General features: G+C 35.8%; 1 protein-coding gene across 3 annotated transcripts in view; it reads right to left on the bottom strand.

Annotated features, from left to right (window-relative positions):
* SPIC (Spi-C transcription factor) overlaps positions 1–20,374 on the bottom strand; it is a 21,329-nt gene extending 955 nt beyond the window's left edge. The window contains exons 1-7 of one of the 3 annotated variants that reach the window (XM_072401107.1): positions 19,731–20,374; positions 17,072–17,151; positions 15,724–15,860; positions 6,199–6,274; positions 4,281–4,353; positions 3,718–3,821; positions 1,307–1,406 (exon numbers count right to left, since the gene is read on the bottom strand). In XM_072401107.1, coding sequence (XP_072257208.1) covers positions 1,307–1,406; positions 3,718–3,821; positions 4,281–4,353; positions 6,199–6,201 — 280 coding nt within the window. In that variant the 5' untranslated portion in view covers positions 6,202–6,274; positions 15,724–15,860; positions 17,072–17,151; positions 19,731–20,374. Of the gene's footprint in view, positions 1–1,306; positions 1,407–3,717; positions 3,822–4,280; positions 4,354–6,198; positions 10,581–12,098; positions 15,610–15,723; positions 15,861–17,071; positions 17,152–19,730 lie in introns of those variants that run through there. The other 2 variants (XM_072401105.1, XM_072401106.1) reach the window with 2 other exon arrangements.
* Between the last annotated feature and the right edge of the window lie 1,003 nt (positions 20,375–21,377).

Here is a 21,377-nt window from a genome sequence, read left to right as displayed (position 1 = left end):
GTTTTCAAATAACACACTCTTTCTTAACATACTGTATGACTTTCTGCCTACAGAATACATGCATCCAACTAAGAAAAGGACTACCTAATTAAAATAGTTGGGGACAACTTTGCAACCAGCAACTGTTAAGGCAGTGAATACTTTGGTCAAGAGTGTAATTTACAGCCAGGTGGTTGGAGTGCAATGGTTAAAAGTAAAAGTAATGTACAGCCCAGTGCTAAGGGTGCAGAGGTTCTGAGAATGTAAAATACAGCTTAGAACAAAGGGGATTGCATGAAACCTAAAAAGTGAAAGGGCCAGGAGTATGTAACTCACAAAGTACAGGGATCAATATTATATAATGTACAATATTATGTTATGTAGAGAGTACAGAGGTCAGCAGTATGGTAAAGATTTAGTGCAGGGGTCAGGAAAATGTTATGTATAGGGGTTATTAGTATGTTATGTAGAGAGAGCAGGGGGCAAGAGTATGTGACTTACAGAATGCAGGGAATAGGAGTGTGTAATGTACAAAATTGAGTGGTTAATAGTACATTTTGTACAGGGCAGGGGTGTCAAGAGTATGTAAAAGATTGTAGGGGTCGTGTATATGTAATATAAAAATTGCATAGGTTAGATGTTTGTAATGTACATTGTGATGGGGTCAAGTGTGAGTAACATTGTGCAGGGATCAGGTGTATGAAATGTACTGTATATACAGTAGTGTAGGATTCTGGAATATGTCTTATACCTAGTGCCAAGTGTATGTAGCATATATTGTGCGGGGGTCAAGTGTATGTTTACCTACATTGTAGTTGGGCTTAAGGGAATGTAAAGTTTAAAGTGCATGGGTCAGAAGTATGTAACACATGCAGTGTAGGGGGGGATAGTATATTATGTATAGAATGCGGTGGGTAGAAAAATGTAACGCATAGAGTGCAGGGCCAATAGTATGGTATGTACAGTGTGTGGTAGTCAGGACTATGAACAGGGTTGGTAGTAATACATAAAAGATGGTGTGCAGGGGTCACAAGTTTGTAACGTGTGGGTGCAGAGTTCAGAAGTATGCAGAGTGCGGGTGTCAAGGTACTCTTTGCAGGATATTCTTTTCAAGTGATCTGTTAAATGGCACTGACATACAATATATATAGGGATATAACAAACATGTTCACTAAAATAAAATACATTAGAACAAAAATAAAATATATTTAATGACAAAATGGCAGCTTTGTGTGGATGAGATTTATATCATTCAGGTGATGATTTGTGGGGAACTAGTAAAGTAAGTTTTTAGAAGTGTCTAGCACTTCAACACCTATATGCTCACCTTCTTTTAGCGGGATTGTACTGGCAGGTACAGCACTGATTAAGTGATTATCTTGAGTACTTTCAAAACTGTGGTTTATAAAGTCCTCTGAGCCACTTATCTGTAAAGAGAACAGTAGGTTACTGGTAAAGTTAGGCATGCCAAGTCCAAAGCTAGGTACACACGTGCAATAATTGTCGTTAGAAAACGAACGACTAACAATTATGCACGGTTATTTTGAATGATCGAATTGTGCACAATTCTGTACATGCTGTAACGATTTGATCGTTCAAATATAATCCACCAATAATGTACACATGCTAGATACAATCGTTTGAACGATGCAGGAAGTGACATGTAAAGGTGAAAGTGTACTGCAGAACCCTCCACGATCACTGAACGACCGTACACACAATAGATAATAAACGATAGTCGCCCAATCAGATCCGCCTGGATCGTTCGTTTCCAGCGACAATCCTCGTTCAAACGATAATTATTGAACGTGTGTACGCAGCTTTAGTAAGGAACCTAGTATAAGTAATTGCAGTTTAGTAATGGTGTCAATTGCACAATAGCCAAAAGCCTAAATTTCTATTACACAATTGAAGAGTAGGAATTTCGTGACTGTAGGTACTCCGTAGAGGAAAGGAGAATTTTTAAGGTGCTATACAGGAGCCAACTGAGGTATTAAACAAAAATGTTGTTAAAAATGCTTTATTAGAACCAAATTGACTCTTGTACCAAACCATACACAGAAAACCAATAAAGCTATCAAATCAAAATCAGATTGTCTAAATCATCTTGCCAGATATTTTTAACACCTATTTGATAATAATTCCAGTGCATTTGTAGGGGTAATTGTCTGGTTTTCTTTTAGCGCTGCATTCAAACTTCAGAGAACATACAAGCCCCATACACATAATGTCCTGCTTGATATTTAAATCTGGGATCCTGGTGCTGTAAGAGTGCTAGCCACTATGACACTGTTCAGTAAAGTTTTATAAATCCGTGTATGAATCCTTTAATCATTTTGGGACTACAGAAACTCTTGCAAGACCTGCATACTGTATAAACGCAGGCATTGGAATGCTCACATCTTTTTTTTTTTTCTTGGGTATTTTATGCAAAACTATAAAAACAGGTAACTTCAGGCCTTGATTGTCAGATACTGGTACAGAAAATCCAAAAATACTTTTTAAATCAGAATGTCAGTATGCTAAATTCCCCCAACCCAAGTCCATAAGTGCAAATATTCTAGAGTGAACATACACACAAATATACTTTACTGTATGATACTTGTAAATCCAACTGTATTGGTGTTACAAAAACAAAAAACAAAAAAGAAAATATAGTCCAATTTAAATTATATGAAAAATGCAATATACCATAATTACTTGATAATAACAACAGTTGTTGGGTCCACATTACAGAACTGTAATAATTATACTTTGTTCATACATTAAAGTGGATAAAATAATATGTGTGGGGACTACATCACAGCACTTTAATGATTTTTTGCTCACATTACTTGGCATAGATTTATGTTTACAAAAATATTTTCTTGGATTGGTATACACATAAGTTATGTTGATGTGTATATTCACGAGTAATGTTTGAATTTTTGTACATAGGTTTGATTAGATTGAGCATATAGCATATATAGCATTATGTATTGCTTTTTTGTGCAGCTACACCTATTTGTTGTTTTCATAAGAATAAACTGTATGCTGCCACCTTGTGGAATTCTATGATTGTACAGCGATCGTACTAGTACCTATGGCTTACATGTATAGTACTACCGGTATATCCATAGCTATTTTTTTTGTCAGTAAGTGTTTGGCTTGTTTGCTCAGAATTTACATCGCAGGTGAAATCAATTAGGAATCAGGAAGCATGATTTACTTTATTTATTCTTCTGGGTAAAAAGAAAAGTTACCTGGTGTTCTTTTTGTGTTAAGGGGTTTTCCCAATATGAATATACTTCTTAGTAGTAAAACTCCAAGCAAATATAATAATCCATGCAATACAATTTGTTCATCATTTTTAAATACTGGTAGTAAAATGACCCAACATCTGTCCTTCTGTTTACCCAAGGATTGGGGGGGGGGGTCTGTGTGCCAATCAGACTTTAATGTTATTATGACGTCATGTCAGTTGAAAGACTTAATAAGGCATTTTACAGTATGTAAAGTAGGAAAGCACAGGAAGTATCCGTACCAGTTGGTTGATGGTGAATAATTCAGAGGTGCTGGTAAACAAAGGTGCAAATGAGTCAAAAGAAACTGCAGAACAGAAATAATATACAGGCAACCATAGGACTAACTCATTTTTTAATGAAAAGTTTTTTTCACTTAAGGAAAAGATACAAACTTGTTTTACATTTTGTTACACAGTTTGTAGCTGGAGCTTCAAATAATGGAATATTTACTTACTATAGAATTCCTCCAGCTGTGCTCTTCTGTCTCCAAAGATGGGGTCATGAAGGACATGTCTTCTTTAGGATGGTTTTCAAGGAGAGCAGTATAGCATTTATATTCTGTAATTTAATAAAGAAAAGTCATTAAGTCATGCAAACAGAACAAAGTGTTTTAATACTAACTGCTTATGGTGATCAGTTGCAATCAGAAGCAATTCCAACTTAGGAACTGAGGATTTCCCAAAGACACCTCAATTTTGTCCTGACTTCTACTGAGTGAATCATTCAGCAAGTTGTATTAAAAACTGAGGTTGGATCTCTAACCCTACTTTCCCAGGTTGGCCTTACTATCTATGATCATTTTATAATAAAGGGTTACTATGTCCCCTAATTCTGCCCAAAGCTACAATACCAGTTTTGATTCACTGAAAATGCTTTAACTATAGCTCAGGCAAGATTGCATAAACTTTATAGTGATGGAGTCCATACAATATTTAGAACTACATATATATAACAAAATAATAATAATGAAACAGGCCAATTAGACAATCCTAGCAAAAATTACATTATTATTTGTACCTGTCAAATGCACATTGGCAGAATTTTCCTGCAGTACTTCCAGAGCATCCTCAAATGCTTCCTCTAAAAAATTCTGAAACACATCAATAAACATTGTAAAAAAATGTTTCTTAAATACTACATAACTCTGTTTGCCATTGTTAATAAAAGACACGCTTAAACACAACATGAACCTTCTTAATTTTCTTGACAAAACAAATGAAAAAAAATGCCCTCATCATTGTAAGTAATTTACATGAGTTATATTTTATTATTATGATATTGCTTTTTATTATTACACGGTAATATTTTGTAATACTATTTTTCTCTTTGTTCAGCTAAATTTGTTTTGCAGACAGAGAGATGAGGGAAGTGTGGTTTTTATGGATTGTTAGTCTGAGATCTACAGCTGTCAGTGACAGTATGGTCACAGTGCCTGGGACAGTTATATAGGGGGCTAAAGAGTAGTGACAAAAAAAAGTTTAATTCGTCTGTGAGTTTGCAAAATTTGCAAATATGTTTGCAAAACTAAAATTCACTGCAAATTCTATTAAAGTTAATGGAATGTGAACTTTTTCTTCCTATTATTTTGATAGCCAATAGCCACTTTTCCAAAACAAATAGCATAGAAAGACAGAACACTGCCATTGACATGTACCTATGCTCAAAAAACTTTATTTGGTGAAGACACTCTTTTTTTGTATCTTCAACGTAACATTATCTTCTTCTACTAACAGTCTCAGTGACAGTGTCTATTGGCAGCATATATTTGGCCGTGAGCTATTTTGGTTTCTTTTATGATTTTTTTTACTTTGAGGTGGGACAACCAATTTTTTGAGCACTGAATTGACCATATAAAGCAGCAGTCTAGCTATTCTTATTAAAATTATTATTATTAATAATAATAACAAACAGTATTTATATAGCGCCCACATATTACGCAGTAAGGTTGGAGAAGTAGTGTCACCTGCTCATCCCCTTCTAACTCTGCTTGTGTAACCTCCGCTTCTTTCTCCAGGCCTGCCTGACATTTTTTGACATTGGGGGTTGGTTCCTCACTTTTTCTATCAATTAAGTAATAGGGGAATTAAATGCTTTCATCTTTTTTTTATTATTCCTTTGTCTTTAAAACATTCTCAGTGTGAAACTCAATAAAAATATTGCCCAGAATAAGTGGCCCTTGCTTCATTAATTCCTAAATTTGTCCTGTGTTTTCTGGCAATATGTGTCTATTAGGTATTCTATTTTTCTAATACAAACCACACTTGCCCAACAAGATTTTCAAACAGAAAAAGCAGCTTTGTGTCCAACAAAAATATTTTAAATTTGTTGCATTGACATAACATTGTTACATCTTTATAGTTAAATAAAGTTAAGTCTCATTTGACTTACTGTGCTGCACGCCATCATTGTACATTAAAGCCAACACATTCACATGATCGATTGGTTTGCACTAAGCACTAAACCAATAAACAAGTAAAATTCATCACTGTGCTAGACTGTTATATTAACATAAATGTTTAAAATGCATTGCTATAAAAGAATAATATGTACTGATCACCAATGCATACCATGAAATTTACTGTAAAAATTTCACTAGTACCTGAGTACAGTGATATACTAAGTAATATGCAGTACATCCTTCTTATTTTGTGCTAGGAAATTTATAATTATCAGGAGCCTAATACATTAATGGCCAGTACATTTGTCTGATTGCTCAACTAAAAAGTCAATGCACTGTAGTATTCGATAATTTTACACAGGGTAGTATGGCATACTTCAAGAATAAACAACAAATTACCATTAATAAATTGCATTGATTCCACATATCAGTGTGTTAATATCATTGCTAAAAAAAATAATTTTAAAAATGTAGCTACCAAAAAAATATATTGTTGTAGTGTCTAAATATAAGTCACTATAAAAGTCTATAACTTACCATAACTGTTTTAACAATGTAATTTTCAATACCATCAAAAACTTTTCAGGAAAACTAGTTCACAGATACATAACACCTGAAAAATAGTATTATTGTGTTAAGTTTACAACAAATTTTATATATATATATATATATATATATATATATATACACACAGGTAAATAAAGTAATATCTTTTCGAATATCATGATAATGTACAACTGGTTTACCTTTGTTGGAGGGTTCCATAAATTAGTACTATGTGGTAGCAGATATTTAAGTCCTTCTCTTTTTATACGTCACTAAAACATGCTACTATTTAAATTTCAGCACAGAGCATTTAACCCTTGAAGTTGCTGTGTATGCTGTGGATGGTTTACAGTAAAAGTGGATTCATAATAAGTCAGCATCTGTACAAATGTGTATATATTGTTTTGAGAGTAGCACACCAAAAATGCAATTGATGGTTGTATATTGACTGAAAAATTATTATAGTTTGATGGTGAAGATACTTTTATTCATTTCATTATTACAGACTCTAATAATATAGGTACTTATGTTATTTGAGGATTGCTTTTGTATTTTTATTGCTATTTCTTTGTAGCTAATATAAAATGTTCTGTCATTTTCCTTTTAATACTTTGATACCATTTTACAATCATGGGGTCCTAGGGATTTCCTTCCTTTAGACAACCTTTACCTGATTTGTATTAACAGAGGTTTATTTTAACTCCTAATTCCATAAGATAGATGTTTGACAAGCACTACTTTTGAGGCAATAAAGTTTGTTTAGCTGAACATTAAAATTTATACTGGCAGTCAGCTAGGGACTGTGTGGTACTTTCTTGAAAGGTGCTCACAACTGTTGAACCACCCCAGATGGTGAAAGACCACCAACTTTCTTTGCTCCTGTTGGAAAATCCCCTATCCAGAAGAATGGATAAAAGCCTGGCAAATTGCCAGCTGATTTTATACAGATAATAAACCTGCATCCAATAGCTGTGTGAACAAAATATAATACTGTAACCCTTATTCCTTTAATAGTGAGGATGCACACTTGCAGGCTTTTTCCATAAGATATAAGGAAAGGATAAGGTAAAGGAATATTGACCTACAACTGCAACCAACGAATCATGTGACCTAGCCTAAATAGTAAAAGGTATGAAGTACCAACATACCAGTATTGATGCATCATTGTATATAGTAGGTGTATGCTTTAGAGATTACTTTTATACCATCTAAAATCTTTTTTTCATTTGATAGGAAAGTGTCAAGCAGACAAGCAAAATAAAATAAAATAAAAAATACAGAAAATATCAAATATCTCAAAGTGCAGTACATACACTTTTTAATCATATTTACTAACAACATTTAACATTTGCAGCATGAACTTGCAGTATTTATTGTTTCCAGTAATGTATTGCAATTAGTTTTTTTAAATAAAGTATATAATTATTACCACTTCTATCTCAGAGAAAGGTAGTTAATACGTAAGGGTACTGGGCAAAACTTCTCTTCATACTCAATGCAACAAGGAGAACTGAATAAAAACAAATGTAGACACAAATTCTAAGGACAGTTCTGTAAAAGGGTTGAAGGCTAATTGACTCAACTTCCAGATGAATATTGTCCCCTGGGTGCCAATATTCCACAGCTCAACCTGAAGAGGATCTAATACTCATTGAAACCAAGTACTGTTTAAAACTTAAGTTGAAAACAGATCCTGTAACGCTGCTCTAACATTGTTCTTGGTTTTAAAATGCTGAATTATTGATATTGTGCTGATATCAGTTTTAAAATTTGTATATTTCTCTTTTTTACTATCATGGTATTTTTTAGCACCCCTTTAGTACAGTGAAGTCCCTTTATTAGTAAAAGGTTAATCTTAGTACAAAGTTTTTGAATTGGTTCTTCTCAGTAAGGGATTGTTGACTATCTTCTGCAGCAGGAGAGGAACCCAGCCTTAGTAGGCTAGCAGAGAATCACTGCCCTAGTGCATCACCTTTTGGGCCCATAACACTTTTTGGTGATTTTTTAGACACCCTTTTTAAAAAAATTAAACTGGGTTGGAGGCTTGCCATGGACGACTAAAAAAGCAGGGCAGGACAACCCTGTGGCTCCCTGGGGCCTGCCTTGGGTAGGGAGCATCAAAACTGAACCACTTAGGGATGAGCCAAGTTCTCAGTGGCTAAAAAGTTAGCTTGGGCAGGGAGATGCTAGAGAATGGGACCCTGAGAAGAGTAGCTTAGGACATTATCCTACTAGTGTCAAATTTTCAGACTGTCATCCCCAAGGGGAAACCCACTCCAAAGGAGAAAAGAGGTATGCTTCTCTCAGAAATTACTTAATGAATTTAAGAGTTCAGCAAGGATGCTAAGGGACAGCTGTCGGTATTGACTGTATGAAATGCTTTTTAATGTGAACTGCTGTTATCTTAACACTCTCCTAGCCTAACCCTGTCTTTGTATAAGTTGAGTTACAATAAACCCCTAAAAATGGATTTGTACAAACTACCAGGAGGGACCATTGTATCAATTGGCAGCGCCTATAAAGTTGAGTACTTTATTTTTCTTTACATTTTTTGACAGTTTACTAACTCCAATCCAATCTCAATCCAATAAAATATATACAATTACAACCAATTGGAAAATAAGGTGTTGTCATTTTATCCAAGCGGACTTACTGCATAAAGGCACACTATGAAGTTCTGCACATCCCGCTTCTAAAGTGAACTCATTTTACAAAGGTGCTATCTAGTGATTGCTAAGGAAGTGACATAAGGGAGGAATAAAGGGCTTACAACAGAAGTCATACATGGCTATTGCTAGATGGGATAAAAAATAAGGTTTTTTATTTTGATATTTTTACTACTGCTAAGTATTACATTTGTGTTTGTTTGCTCATTTGTATTTGTAGAGTCATATTTAAATATTAGCTTGTACCAGAAACAAAATCTTTGTTCATTTATAAATTGTAAAAATCATTAATAACATTTGCACTTCAAAACTTACTTAGGTTATGATAATGGTAATACCTGTTGTTGTTTTAACCTGCTGATTATTACTAAATCACTGTAGTGCAACCACATTGCAGGACTTTCCTTGTCCTTTTCAAGTGTCCTTGTATTGCTAGAGACATCAGACAGCACTCATCATTTCTGAATCTTGCAACAGCCCACGTGTGGATGTGCAAGCAGCTGCTATCTTAGCTTTGTGTAGAGGTTCTTTTTACCTTCACTTTGCATAAGGACATTTTCCTGGCAGTACAGATCAAGCATTTCCCATACAGCCCAACTATAAAGCTATGTCAGAATAATAAAGAAGATTCACTTATCCAAGATATAAGGAGCTTTCGAAAAATGTTGTTTCACAAAATAACACTAAACTCAGATGTAAGAACTCTAAACTGTTTGACTTTAATGCAGCTGCAATGTTACTTTGCTATCAGAGTTTGTTGGATAGTTATGTTGGGAGTCGATTCCAAATTAAATTAAAAATTTCCAGATTATTCACATGTCTTTTTGAGGGTGTTGATATCAGCGCAGCCTTCTAGGATGCAGCACAGCCAGACATGGCGCTGTTTTGCGCTGCTGTGCTACTCAGGTAAGTCAGATCGGGGTCAGCTTGGAACAGCTAATAGAAAGAGGTAGAAAGTAACAGGAAAAAAACTCACAAAAAAAAGGGAGACAGTGATTGCCATTTACTTCTACTGTGCAAGTAGTGATTGAGATAAAGTCAGTTTGCAGCAGCTAACAGTGAGTGGTGGTAATGGAAAAACACAAAGCATATGATGCTTGCCATTTTGTTCTGCTATGTAAGTAGTAACAGAGAAAGGGTCAGCTTGGGAAGATAGGGATTATTATAAACATTATAAATGGGCAGACAGTGCTTGTCAAGGTGCCCTTTTCTGCTACTGCTAATGAGATACAGAGGAGTTACAAAAATGAAAGAATTTAAAAGAAGCAGAAGGTGCCATTTTCTGCCACTGCTAATCAGGGACTTTGTAGCTAATAAGGACCGCAATCATTTCCATTTACACACAGGAATTTTTCCTATTTCGCTGATAAAAATTGCCATATTTTGACTGTTAACCAAGCAAAATCACAGCAACTATTTCCAGTTACATGTTAACAACTATATTGTGGCTTAAAGATTTGCATTTTGGAGGTGGACAGGACAGAACAGAACAGAAAAAAAGGATTTGGACTGGCCTTCTACTATCCAAAGTATCTAAACTTGGCAAAAAAACATTCCTAGTGGTTTAAAAAAAAAACATCTGAAAGCTTGAAAGTTATGAAAATAATGGTTCAAGTTTGGGATAAATTAGTTTGATATATTCTCAAGACTGTTAAGCTGCGTACACACTTCCAATTTTTGTCGTTGGAAAGGATCTTTCACGATCCTTTCCAACGACAAGGGAGTGCACGATGCATGAACGGTGCTGTATATACAGCACCGTTCATGCTCTATGGAGAGGGGAGGGGGAGAGCGACGGAGTGGCACCCTGCTGCACGCTCTCCCCTTCCCTTCCCTTTCATTAGGATCGGTTGTCGTCCATCGTCCGTGGATCCGGCAGGACGGTCTTTCGGACGATGTACGACAGCGACTGTACACACGGCAGATTTTCGCCCAATAATTGGCCGATGCCGATTATCGGGCGATAAAAATCTGACGTGTGTACGTAGCTTTCGTGTTAATGAGGAAGGTCGGGCACATTCATATCAGCAGTTGCAACAATATCTAACGTGCAATCGTTGTTTTCATACACCGACTGTACACACGGCAGATTTTCGCCCGATAATTGGCCGATGCCGATTATCGGGCGATAAAAATCTGACGTGTGTACGTAGCTTTAGTCAGTAAAATGTGTGTTGGCCATATTTGTTTGGGCAGCCTTTCTCAGCCTTTCTAACATGGGTGAAAAACACTTTCAAACCCTCGGGAACCCCTTCTATAAATATAACCCTCAAAGCTCACAGTATATTGGTATGATGATCAGTAGAAATAATGCTTCATACATTGCTGTCCAGTGGGAAGAATGCTACCTTTACAGATAGCCAAAAAGATCATTGGAGTCAGTGGAAACTGACCTGAGAGGTCAAAATTGCTCATGGCTCAAGAAAACACAGAAATAATGCTCTAGGGTGATGCAAATCCACTACAACCAGCAGTTCTGCATCATTTCAACACATAATAGTACTGAATGCCATTTTGAATATTTAAAATGGCCCTGGTTTATTAACGCTCTCCAAGACTGGACAAGATACACTTTCAGCAGTGAACCTGAGTGATCCAGCAAACCTGGAATGGACTTCCTTAAAGTATTTATCTTTTTGATCTGTCAATGCTTCAACATAAAATAATTCCTGTAGAAATTGGGTAGACTTTTCCTTATTACATGTGTATATAAATACTTTGGTTCATATTTATGTTTATGAGTCATTGTTATTAATATTTTTTTTAAGATCTTTGAGATTCCTTTCTGTCCCTTTAAACTTCTGTGGGGACTTTTCCCTTTTCATATAAATGCTATTTTAATTAATCATTTAGACAAATATGTTAAACATTGCAAAGCAAATAATATTTAACAAGCATGGGAAAGTTTTCTTCAACAGAATAACAAAAGTGTAGCAAACAATACCAGAGCAGTATTCAATGTGACAACAATGTGCACACATGTCCTATCAGCTGCCAATGTTTGCATACAATATACTGGAAGACAGTTCAATGAAAGTCATAAAAATGAAGCCAGATTTAGAATAGAAATATTACCATTCACCTACACAACTAATTTGCTTAACTTCACAGTTTTTTTTTTGATCCGCAGCTGGTAAATATCACTCTCACTCTATTCTTCTAGTAGTAAAACACATAATATTACATAACTTGTTAAATGACATTGTAGTTTATAGACTATCCTACCTGGAGATGTGAATCCATTCAAGCACTGAATTTCATGTAAATGGTAAACAAAGGTTCACACATTACTATGCAGCTTTACTGCAGTCAGAATACATAATCAGCACAGAGCTGTTTTGGGGAAGTGTATAGGCAGGGGATTTTCCAGAATCAATCCATGAATAGCTGTACTTTTTTGCTTCAAAAATTATCAGGATTATTACATCTCCAATATTCCTACTACATAAGAAGCAGCATAAACTGAAGCCTAACTATCATGTTGCAGTGTGTATGCAACTAATGGAGCTAACATATCTGAAAGCTCTAGCGAAATGAAAGGCAAAATCTACTAACCGGTTACATTTCGATCATGTATAGCACATACATGTATTGAAAATTTACATTCATCATTACACTGTTTTTGTCAGGGCAGTCCCTGATCATTGTTCTTCCATAAATTGAAGTAGATGTAAATCTACTAACTTAATGACATTTAAGACATATAAACGCTGCTGCACAGTTGCTGCACTGCATGTTAGTGGGCCTACTGTGCTCTATAATACTGTGTATTATAAACAAGACCAATATACCCCTAGAGGGAACTAAGAGGGATTGGAAACTATGCTTTTCAATGACCCCTTGAGCATCTGCAACAATATACAATGTATGGATTTTAAATTCTGCAAATGTACAATTTTCAAGTGACCAAAAAGGAAAAACAAAATGACCCCTAGTGTTGGTATTCAAATTTTTGCTTTGCATATTATTTTGATTTGACTAGACCTGAACAACACTGATATTTAGTCATAGCCTAATTTTCAACACAGGCCCCATAATGCTCCAGTGCACTAGCGAGTAGAAAGGAGGAGAATAGTATTCTGGAAACAATGTTTTGTGGTGGTATCCTATTGAACTCCTGGCCTAGCACTGCTTGAAGGCACTAACTATAGCCTGGCCTGGCTGCTGCTGATTAAAAAAAAAATTCCCTTAACATGGATAGCAACTGTCACAGATCCCCACACGACCAGAGGATCACTGCCCTCATTTCTCATCTGCTCTCATCCCTGACCTCTGTCACCCATTTTGCACTCCTCTGCAGCCAGCAGCAGCTCTGCTCGGGAATCCTATCCACTGGTTACTTCCAGGTGTGAATCATGTGACTCTCTGAGAGCTGCCCCTTTACCCCAGAGGACTCGAATATTCGGCAGACATACACCATCTGCTGGTAGAAATGTGAAAACCACCCCGAGCTGCGTCTGCTTCAGCACTCCCTCTGTTTGTGGGTTATGTTATTTGCTGGTCACATAATCTTCATATGTCATGTGACCTCCCCTATTTAAGGATGTGACCGGCAACAGAAGGTTGCCTAAACAAGGAGTTCACCCGGGTTTCCAGGTTCAAGTTTGCATCTGCTGATTTTGACCCAAGCTCTGTCTGACTACTCTTGAATGCCGCCTGACCTTGGCTTGTCTGACTACTCTTTATTGCTTCCTGCCCTGACCTAGGCTTCTTGGTTCTATCCATTTCTCCTATCCAGAGGTTACCAGAGGCTGGTGTCCTATACACTGCACCCAATACATGTCCCCGGCAAGCAGGTTGGTGACACAAAGGGTTACAGCAGAGCGGCTAACCAGTAAAGGTGTTAAAAATAAATTATATGATCTCTGGCTATGGCAAAACTGTGCGTTAGTACAGTTGCTGGCAAAGATTTTGGAGACAGGTGCAAGACTTCACAAATCCCATTTTAACACCATGAATCAGTGTGGAATCAGCCAAGGGTTCAGTTCAGGAGGGGAGAGAGGGAACATCCCTGCCAAGTTTTCTTCACAAGTGTGATGGAAGGTAAAAGTAACTGATAGTATGAACTATCCCTGGAGGAAGCATACCCGGACAGCAGAAAGATCACAAAAGGACCCATAAAATCTATGTACTTAGGTCAGTTCACTTAGAGAATGGATACATATCTCTCCAAAACTTTTTTTTAGAGCTTTAGTGTTACTAGAAGGGGACACCTTTAAATAGGTATACACCAGTTGAAGGGTGGCACTAGCAGATAAGTATATCTTCAGGGCTTTCCATTTCTGAACACAAACATAACCTTTAACTTGTCTGCTTTAATAATTGCCTTAACTGTTTCCTAAAAAAGTAAAAATGGCAAAAGTTGTATACCCCTTTGGGGACTTGGTGTTGTAGTATCAAAGAGATTGGGGCATAGTTTAAGATCAGAATATTACAAATTTAGGAAGCACTGACAAATGGGAGAAAATGGGGAGCATAAACAGTAAACCAACTAGAGAGATATGAACATGAGAATGTGTATGTGTATATTCTCAGCCCTCTGGTACTACTATATCATCTATAAGGCATGGGTGCTCTGGTTAGTAGAGATAAACCTACATCCCAGTTGTTTTGTAATCTCTTGCTATTGAAACATCTCTCATTGCCTATGTTGCCCTAAATGCAGTGAAAAAAATGCTGACATTTTTTTACATTTCAATTTCACAAACCAATTGCTGTGTATTGTAAGACAACAAATCCTTAAATAAAACTAGAAAAATATTATAAAGCTATTAAAAAATAAAAACTGTAAATTGGTAAATCTAAACCCAAAAGAAAAATGTAATAGGATGTAGTTTACCAGTTCATATATCAGGAAGGCTTTTTATTGTTATTAGTTTATTAGATAACAGGGTAGTTTTCTTTTTCACCTGGTGGTCCTGCTAGTGGCACACCTCCTTTCCTAGAGTGACGAGGCTTACATACTGTACTATATCTATGGAGGAGAAGTGTTGTCATCCTAAGTATTTATTACTACAGAGCACCTCTTAATAGCTCCATAACAAGATGGATGTTCTGAAGTTCAGAAATAACCTTTCTGAAATTACCAGGGCTGATATTATTGTTTTGCAGAATACACAAAACACAGCACAACGCTGGATTTCTGGCTAAATCCTAACATAATTTATTTCTTATTATTTTTTATGTAAATACATGGGGATGTGGTGCTTTAACATTCCAATTGGCAGAAGGAAAGTCTTATATGCAGCCAATATCAGTAGGTATTCTTTTATACTTATCAACCAATATAACAAAACACAGTAAATGTTATACTTAACAGACCAAGGCGGAAATAGGAGAAGTTAATTGTTACGACTAACAATACTGGGGCAAGTGCCATAACATACTTTGCATAGGTATTTGATTTTTGCATATCTTTCTACTGTAATCATTGTCAGTTACTTTGGTTTACTGTGGTTAGATTTAACTGAATAGTTATTGCTGGGCCACACAAAAAAGTCAATATATATAAAGCATGTTAATTCTGAAGATCCATGCTTAATGCATTAACATTTTCTGCATTTACCTTCAAAGCCAGCTTTTTTTTTTGGTAAGTTGTAAAAGCGATAGAACTCCTACTAGCTTTATGATGCTGTCTTTTCACTATTGCAGATAATTTTCTCCTGTTGCAATAGCAGAGACAGCAGCAAAAACATTATTTTAGTAAACCAGGGAAGAGTAAAACCCGCTGTCAGACTACAGCCCCTTAAAGATTTTAAAAACTTAATACCATGCTAAAAAGGGTAATTTATTTATTATTTTGCACAGTGTTTTTTTTATATTTTTTACCTCAAAACTATTTTATACTTACCTAAATCCTCCATAGGGGTCCCTTGCCAGCACCAATGTGGGGGGCTGGTAATCTGGCAGTGTACATGTGTCTAGAAGGACCAGTCCCCTACAGTTGGAAACTTCTTTAAGTTCAGTCTTCATTTTACCGTTTAACTACTGCATGTAAAAAAAGAAACATAGGAAATACAGCAAGTAGATTATAAAATAACATTAATACAGAATAAATAATTATTGGCAGCAGTCTATTCTCTAGAAAGCACACTCACAGCTAGGTGTGCCACTGGGCCATGGCCTAGGCCAGCATGTACTGCATGGGCAGCCTTAACATAGCCAGGGCATTAGTTAATAGCAAAAGGTATGTAGGGTGCATGTTATCCACAGGTAGAGGCATAGTAACTGAGGCTTTGAGGGGAGGGGGGTAGAAGAGACAGCTGCTTTAATGAGATATCTAAGAGGTAAACAGTAGGGCTTAATGTGGGCATTAGCATGTGGCCGCTGCTATACCAAGTTATCTAAGAGTTTAGGTAGGTGTGAGAGCATTTATTCGTATTATTTGTCAGCACAAAACCACAATTTAAAGAAAAGTTTAAAAATTAAGGATTAGGTGTGCTGAGGTTGTTACCTAATGTACAACGAAAGGCTACTGTATATCAGTCTAAAATCCAATTACTACCAGTATGTAAACGAATAACTTCCTTTACTTTCCCTAACTGATCCAAATTCACCTTCATGTGTGTCCCATTCTAGAAAGCAAAGGACAGAACTAGGAGTGCCATGTATGATTTGAAAAGCTACAGGCCTGTGAATTAGCAGTGCAACACTTTTTCTCTGTACCTAGAGTTTTAAATTACACTCATTAAGCATGAGTATTATAAGGGATCTCAGTTTTATTTTCAAATTCTTATTTACATTCAGGTAATAAAGAATTTAGACATTAGAATTAGAGTTCTTTGCTGGGCTTTGTTATGTAGGAGGTATCAACCCTTTTGATATGTTTGCGAGCAGTAAAGTAATCCTGTACCTTTCTTAATACCAACTACCCTTAACTGCAGTTATCGTGAACACTTTATGCCTATCAATTAAGGGGAAGTAGGATACTGATAAACATAATCATGTCCTTCCTCTTTTAAAACTCCTTTATTAGAAGTGAAAGAAAACACGGGTGAGGGACTGCAAGTGGATATTTCAGTTACAAATGTGTTTAAAGCTGAATTAGAGGCAGTGCATATATTTGTCAAAAGATCCCCGTTAAGAATTCAACTAACACAGCCAGACACTGGATATATATCAAAGTGGTAATATGACTAGTAAAATACATAGTGGTTTATACAGTAAGCAGTTTGTAGGTCATGTAGGTCATACAGTACCTTTCTGATGCATATACTACCATGTTCCTGAAACTAGCAACATTTTGTCCCGTTGTCTGCAGGAAAGCATAAAGATGTACCTATAATAGAGGTAACATCTTTTTAGTCATTTAGTATAGAGTCCCGTTCAGTATTTTATTCCAAAAGCTGTTTCACAATGCATGTAGCTACTTCAGGCCTAAAGCTTGGATTACTATAGATTCAATAATTATTGCTCTTACCCTCTTATGTGCCCTTCTACTGTTTGGATGACAGTTCTGAAAATGCACAAGGCCTTTTTAGGATATGGAATTGGAAACAATGCTGATGTTGAAGTTTACAGCCAATAGGAAACACAACCTGAAAACAATTCACTTAAAGAATTAGGCCTTTTGTGAGCTTTAGGCAAATCCCGGACATGATCCTACAGTGCAAGCAATTGGTATCTCAAACATGTCAGATGAGATTTAAACCTGAAATTAAGTGCAATTTATGCAAGTTTGATGTTTGTTGCTTAAGACAACCTGTGGAATTACTGGGGGAAACATAACAGTTGTTTGGGATCAACTAATTAATTAGTGCTTTGTGATAGACCACATCAACAAAAAAATATCTGTGACAGCTGTACCCAAAAACAAAGCAAAGAGGGCAAAGCATTAGCAGTGGGCTACCTATAGCTGATGCTTTCCCTAATACTGGCTTACTATGCCTTGTCAAGCACTGTGCTTCTTTGTGGTGGTACTGGTAATTGTAGGGAAAGGGTGTTGGTTACTAATGTCAGAGCTGCCCCCTTGTTAATTGGTGGGGAAATTATAAAAAAGAAATGTTTATGTATAGGTGGGAATATCTGTTTTTTAATATATTTTTTTTACTCTTGATAATGCTCCCAGGACCCTATGAATGACTCATTGACTAAGCCTAGTAGAAGTCACTTGTAAACAATACAGAACTCATTTTGCAGCAGGAAGCTGTCAGTTCATAAGGATCTTCACAGGATCTCATCTTTAGATATTGCTGGACCTTTCAAAAGTAAATATTTAAAAAAATGAAAATAAACATATTAATGATATTATTATTAATATTTTTTTTTACATTCCACTTTCTGTGAATGGATAAGGGGTACTATTTACTCCTGTAGTAATTTGCCAGGGTTAGAAGGTGGATATGTGGTGGACCCTTATTAAAGAGGGGTTCCAGTTTTCAATAAGCTCCCCATCCACAGATCCCTACAACACTGTGGTCATGTTGTGTTTTATTATTAATATTTTGCAAAAATAAAGCAAATTTTTTAAAGAATTCCTACAAACCTGACAAAACCCTATTGTATATTGGGATGCTAATGAGTGAGGTTCTGATGCTAATCAACTCCTTGATTGCTATAAAATATGTTTTGTCTCCCATACCTAAAATTATTTTTTAAATAGATCCTAACCAACCCCCAAACAATTTTGGTGACAATACTAGTGGGGCTATTAATATAAAAGGTTGGTGCCAGTAATAGCCAGCATTGTGTTATTTTGGTCTATATTTACCAATAATTTTGACAAAATTAGTTTTTTGTTACTTTCAAAACTGTTTACAGATCCCCAACTATCCCATGACAGCACTATGTTCAGGGGCTTTGCAAATAACTTGCACAAGTAAAAGTTATGTTTTTACTGTAAGAATTATATTTTTGATTTTCACCTCAAAAGTGAAAAATATGGCACCCAAAATTCCTATGCACGTTCCTGGTAGCAACCAAGTCTGTAAGCCTTAAATAATCACATTGCTCTTTGATAATAGCAGATCCTTTCTCATTCTTTGCCTGGCTCATTGATAAGCTTTGTCCAGGCATTAATTAGAATGGCTAAATTTTCAAAGCTGATCCTTTGGCAAATTTTTACTTTTTTCTTATAATCTTGTTCATTTTAACAATTTCTGCATATGCAAACAAACTGACCTATTGGAATACAATTCTCATCAAAACTAAATGTAGCCCATTGTACCATTTTTCAGTTTAAAGTACTTCATGGCTAGAAAGGTTGTTTTTTTTTTTTTATAAAAAATCACATTTATAAGTAAAGTGTAGGTTGAACTCATTGCGATTGACCTTCTTCATAAAATTTGTAAATTACATTTTTTGACCAACTAACATGATCATGGGAAAATCTTTGCCATGACTCAGCTATAATAAAAAAAGTTAGAGTGGACATTCTAATGCATAATAATAAAATTAGTTCTCCTTTTTCAGGGGATTTTAAGCTTTTCAAAATCTTAAAGTATTTTTCATATAGAGTAGTCTTTTAGCATGTGTGATATTGCAGCATCTTTAGTGGATAAAGCCTTAATGTTCCTAGTCTTGAATGCTCTAAATAGATATCGTCCAGTTTTCTCATGAGAAATATTTCTGTCACTTTTCCAGCTAGTATTAGTTAATCACATTGCTCTTTAAGCTGAAATCTATTTCCCAGCTCCTCCTAATTTTTTTCAGGTTACCTTTCCTGCTAAATACTGTGAAAAGTAAAAAATGTAAGAAATTTAATTACAAAGAAAATCAGCAGTTTACTGGTGGTTTGGTAAAAAGAACTAAAATATGAACAGCAAGATTCTTCAAAAAATAAAAAATGTGAAAAAATTACACCAGCTGAGGTGTTGGCATGACACTGACATACTTACACAAATCTGAATGGAATCTTACCTGCCTAATCACTGCCCAGCTGTCAAATTTCCAAATTTTTGTTCCCAGTGATACCCGCTTTCTTTTCTGGGTGCCAGGACTGAATGAACTCCCACACGCTTGCGCGACGCTATGTCAACCCAGTCAATCAAGATGAAGGAATTAGATGGCAGTACCCATGACCAGTGAGTATTGATGGGTTTAGTTCCCCTTTAAAGTCTCTGGTACTAAAAAACAATAAGACCAAGGATAATGCACACATAACCTAGGAACAGTTCATGCCTAATACTGTTGTACAACATTTTTAAGCCCGGTTTTGACTGTATTGTGTAGTTAAAAATTAGTAGTCTTGCCAACCCTCTAGCCATGTGCATTTCTACTTACTATAGTCTCTTTGAAATCAGCAATGTAGTTAAAGCACTATGGGCTACCCACAGTGTAAATGGTCCATGCAAGTATGCTGACCATTTTCTAGCAAAACGTGTTAGGGTTTCCTTTTCTACTGTAGAAAGTTTTATTTTGGTTCTGTAAGTGGACCAAGGACTAGAGGCCTTATTCCATCAAACACTCTACAATGTCTCTGGGCTACAGGACCCAAAGTACAACCTATAAGGATTGCAAATATTGTTTTTATCATGATGGTTTTTTTATCAAAACCTGGAATGGATTTCTTTAAATCATTTGCTAGCAAATGTTTTGAATCCTGGACCAGATCCATTCCAGGTTTGCTAGATTACCCAGCTTCACTGATCAAAGTTTATTCTCTCCTGCCTTGGAGAGCTTTATTAAATCAGGGCCATTGTGAAGGTGGTACAGTCCAAAGGCAAGCCCTTGCTGGGATCTTCTGAAATGGCTCTCTCTGAGCCTCAGGTAATCAATAAGGTCTTAACTCTACCATGAAGCTTAGCCCAATGTCATTTTAATTTGTTAGTTTGACCAAGTAATTCTGAAAACACCTCTGGCTTTTTCTGCAAGGACCTTCTCACTTTCTGAATCTGAATAAACACAGAAAGGGGAATTCTAATTTTTGATACCTTCCTTTAGTGACTCTTTCAGTGTCACAGAGAGCCTCCTGATCCTTCCATGCCAAGATGCCCAAACCATCATTTTGAAAATTATGTACTTGTAAAGCAGGAGCAACATGAAGAGGTAGCTGTGAAGAATATACAAATCCCTGTGACCTTAACCAAATTAATTGATGAGTGATATAATGAAAAAGGCTAAAATTGGGTTTACAATGCAAATTGTCATATTACAGTTACACATCAGGATTGCAAAATAAAAACTTAGACATGTCATTATTATCACTATTACCATGGTATAGGTAACAGTCAATTAAACATTTCACTCTTTGTTTTGTCTTTTCAAACAGTTTTTATTAGAATAGTCTACAGGAGTTATAATAGCCACAGCCACAATCCAAATGGAAATGCATATATATTTTGAGGTTAAAAAATAGGAATAATGCAACAGAAAAATATAAATGGTTGTTGGTGGCTGCTTAAGACCCAGCTAGTAATATAATAATAATAAAAATAATAATATAATAATATTAAAATAATATTACTGGCGGGTGTTTTTTCTTTGCCTTACATTTTGAATAATAGAATAAGATATTGACTATAGTCATTATTTTCTCCCAAGCAACAATTACTTTTATTAATGTAC

Source organism: Pyxicephalus adspersus, chromosome 2, assembly GCF_032062135.1.
Source record: "Pyxicephalus adspersus chromosome 2, UCB_Pads_2.0, whole genome shotgun sequence".
NCBI classification, from domain to species: domain Eukaryota; kingdom Metazoa; phylum Chordata; class Amphibia; order Anura; family Pyxicephalidae; genus Pyxicephalus; species Pyxicephalus adspersus.
This window is presented reverse-complemented; position numbering and strand designations above follow the sequence as displayed.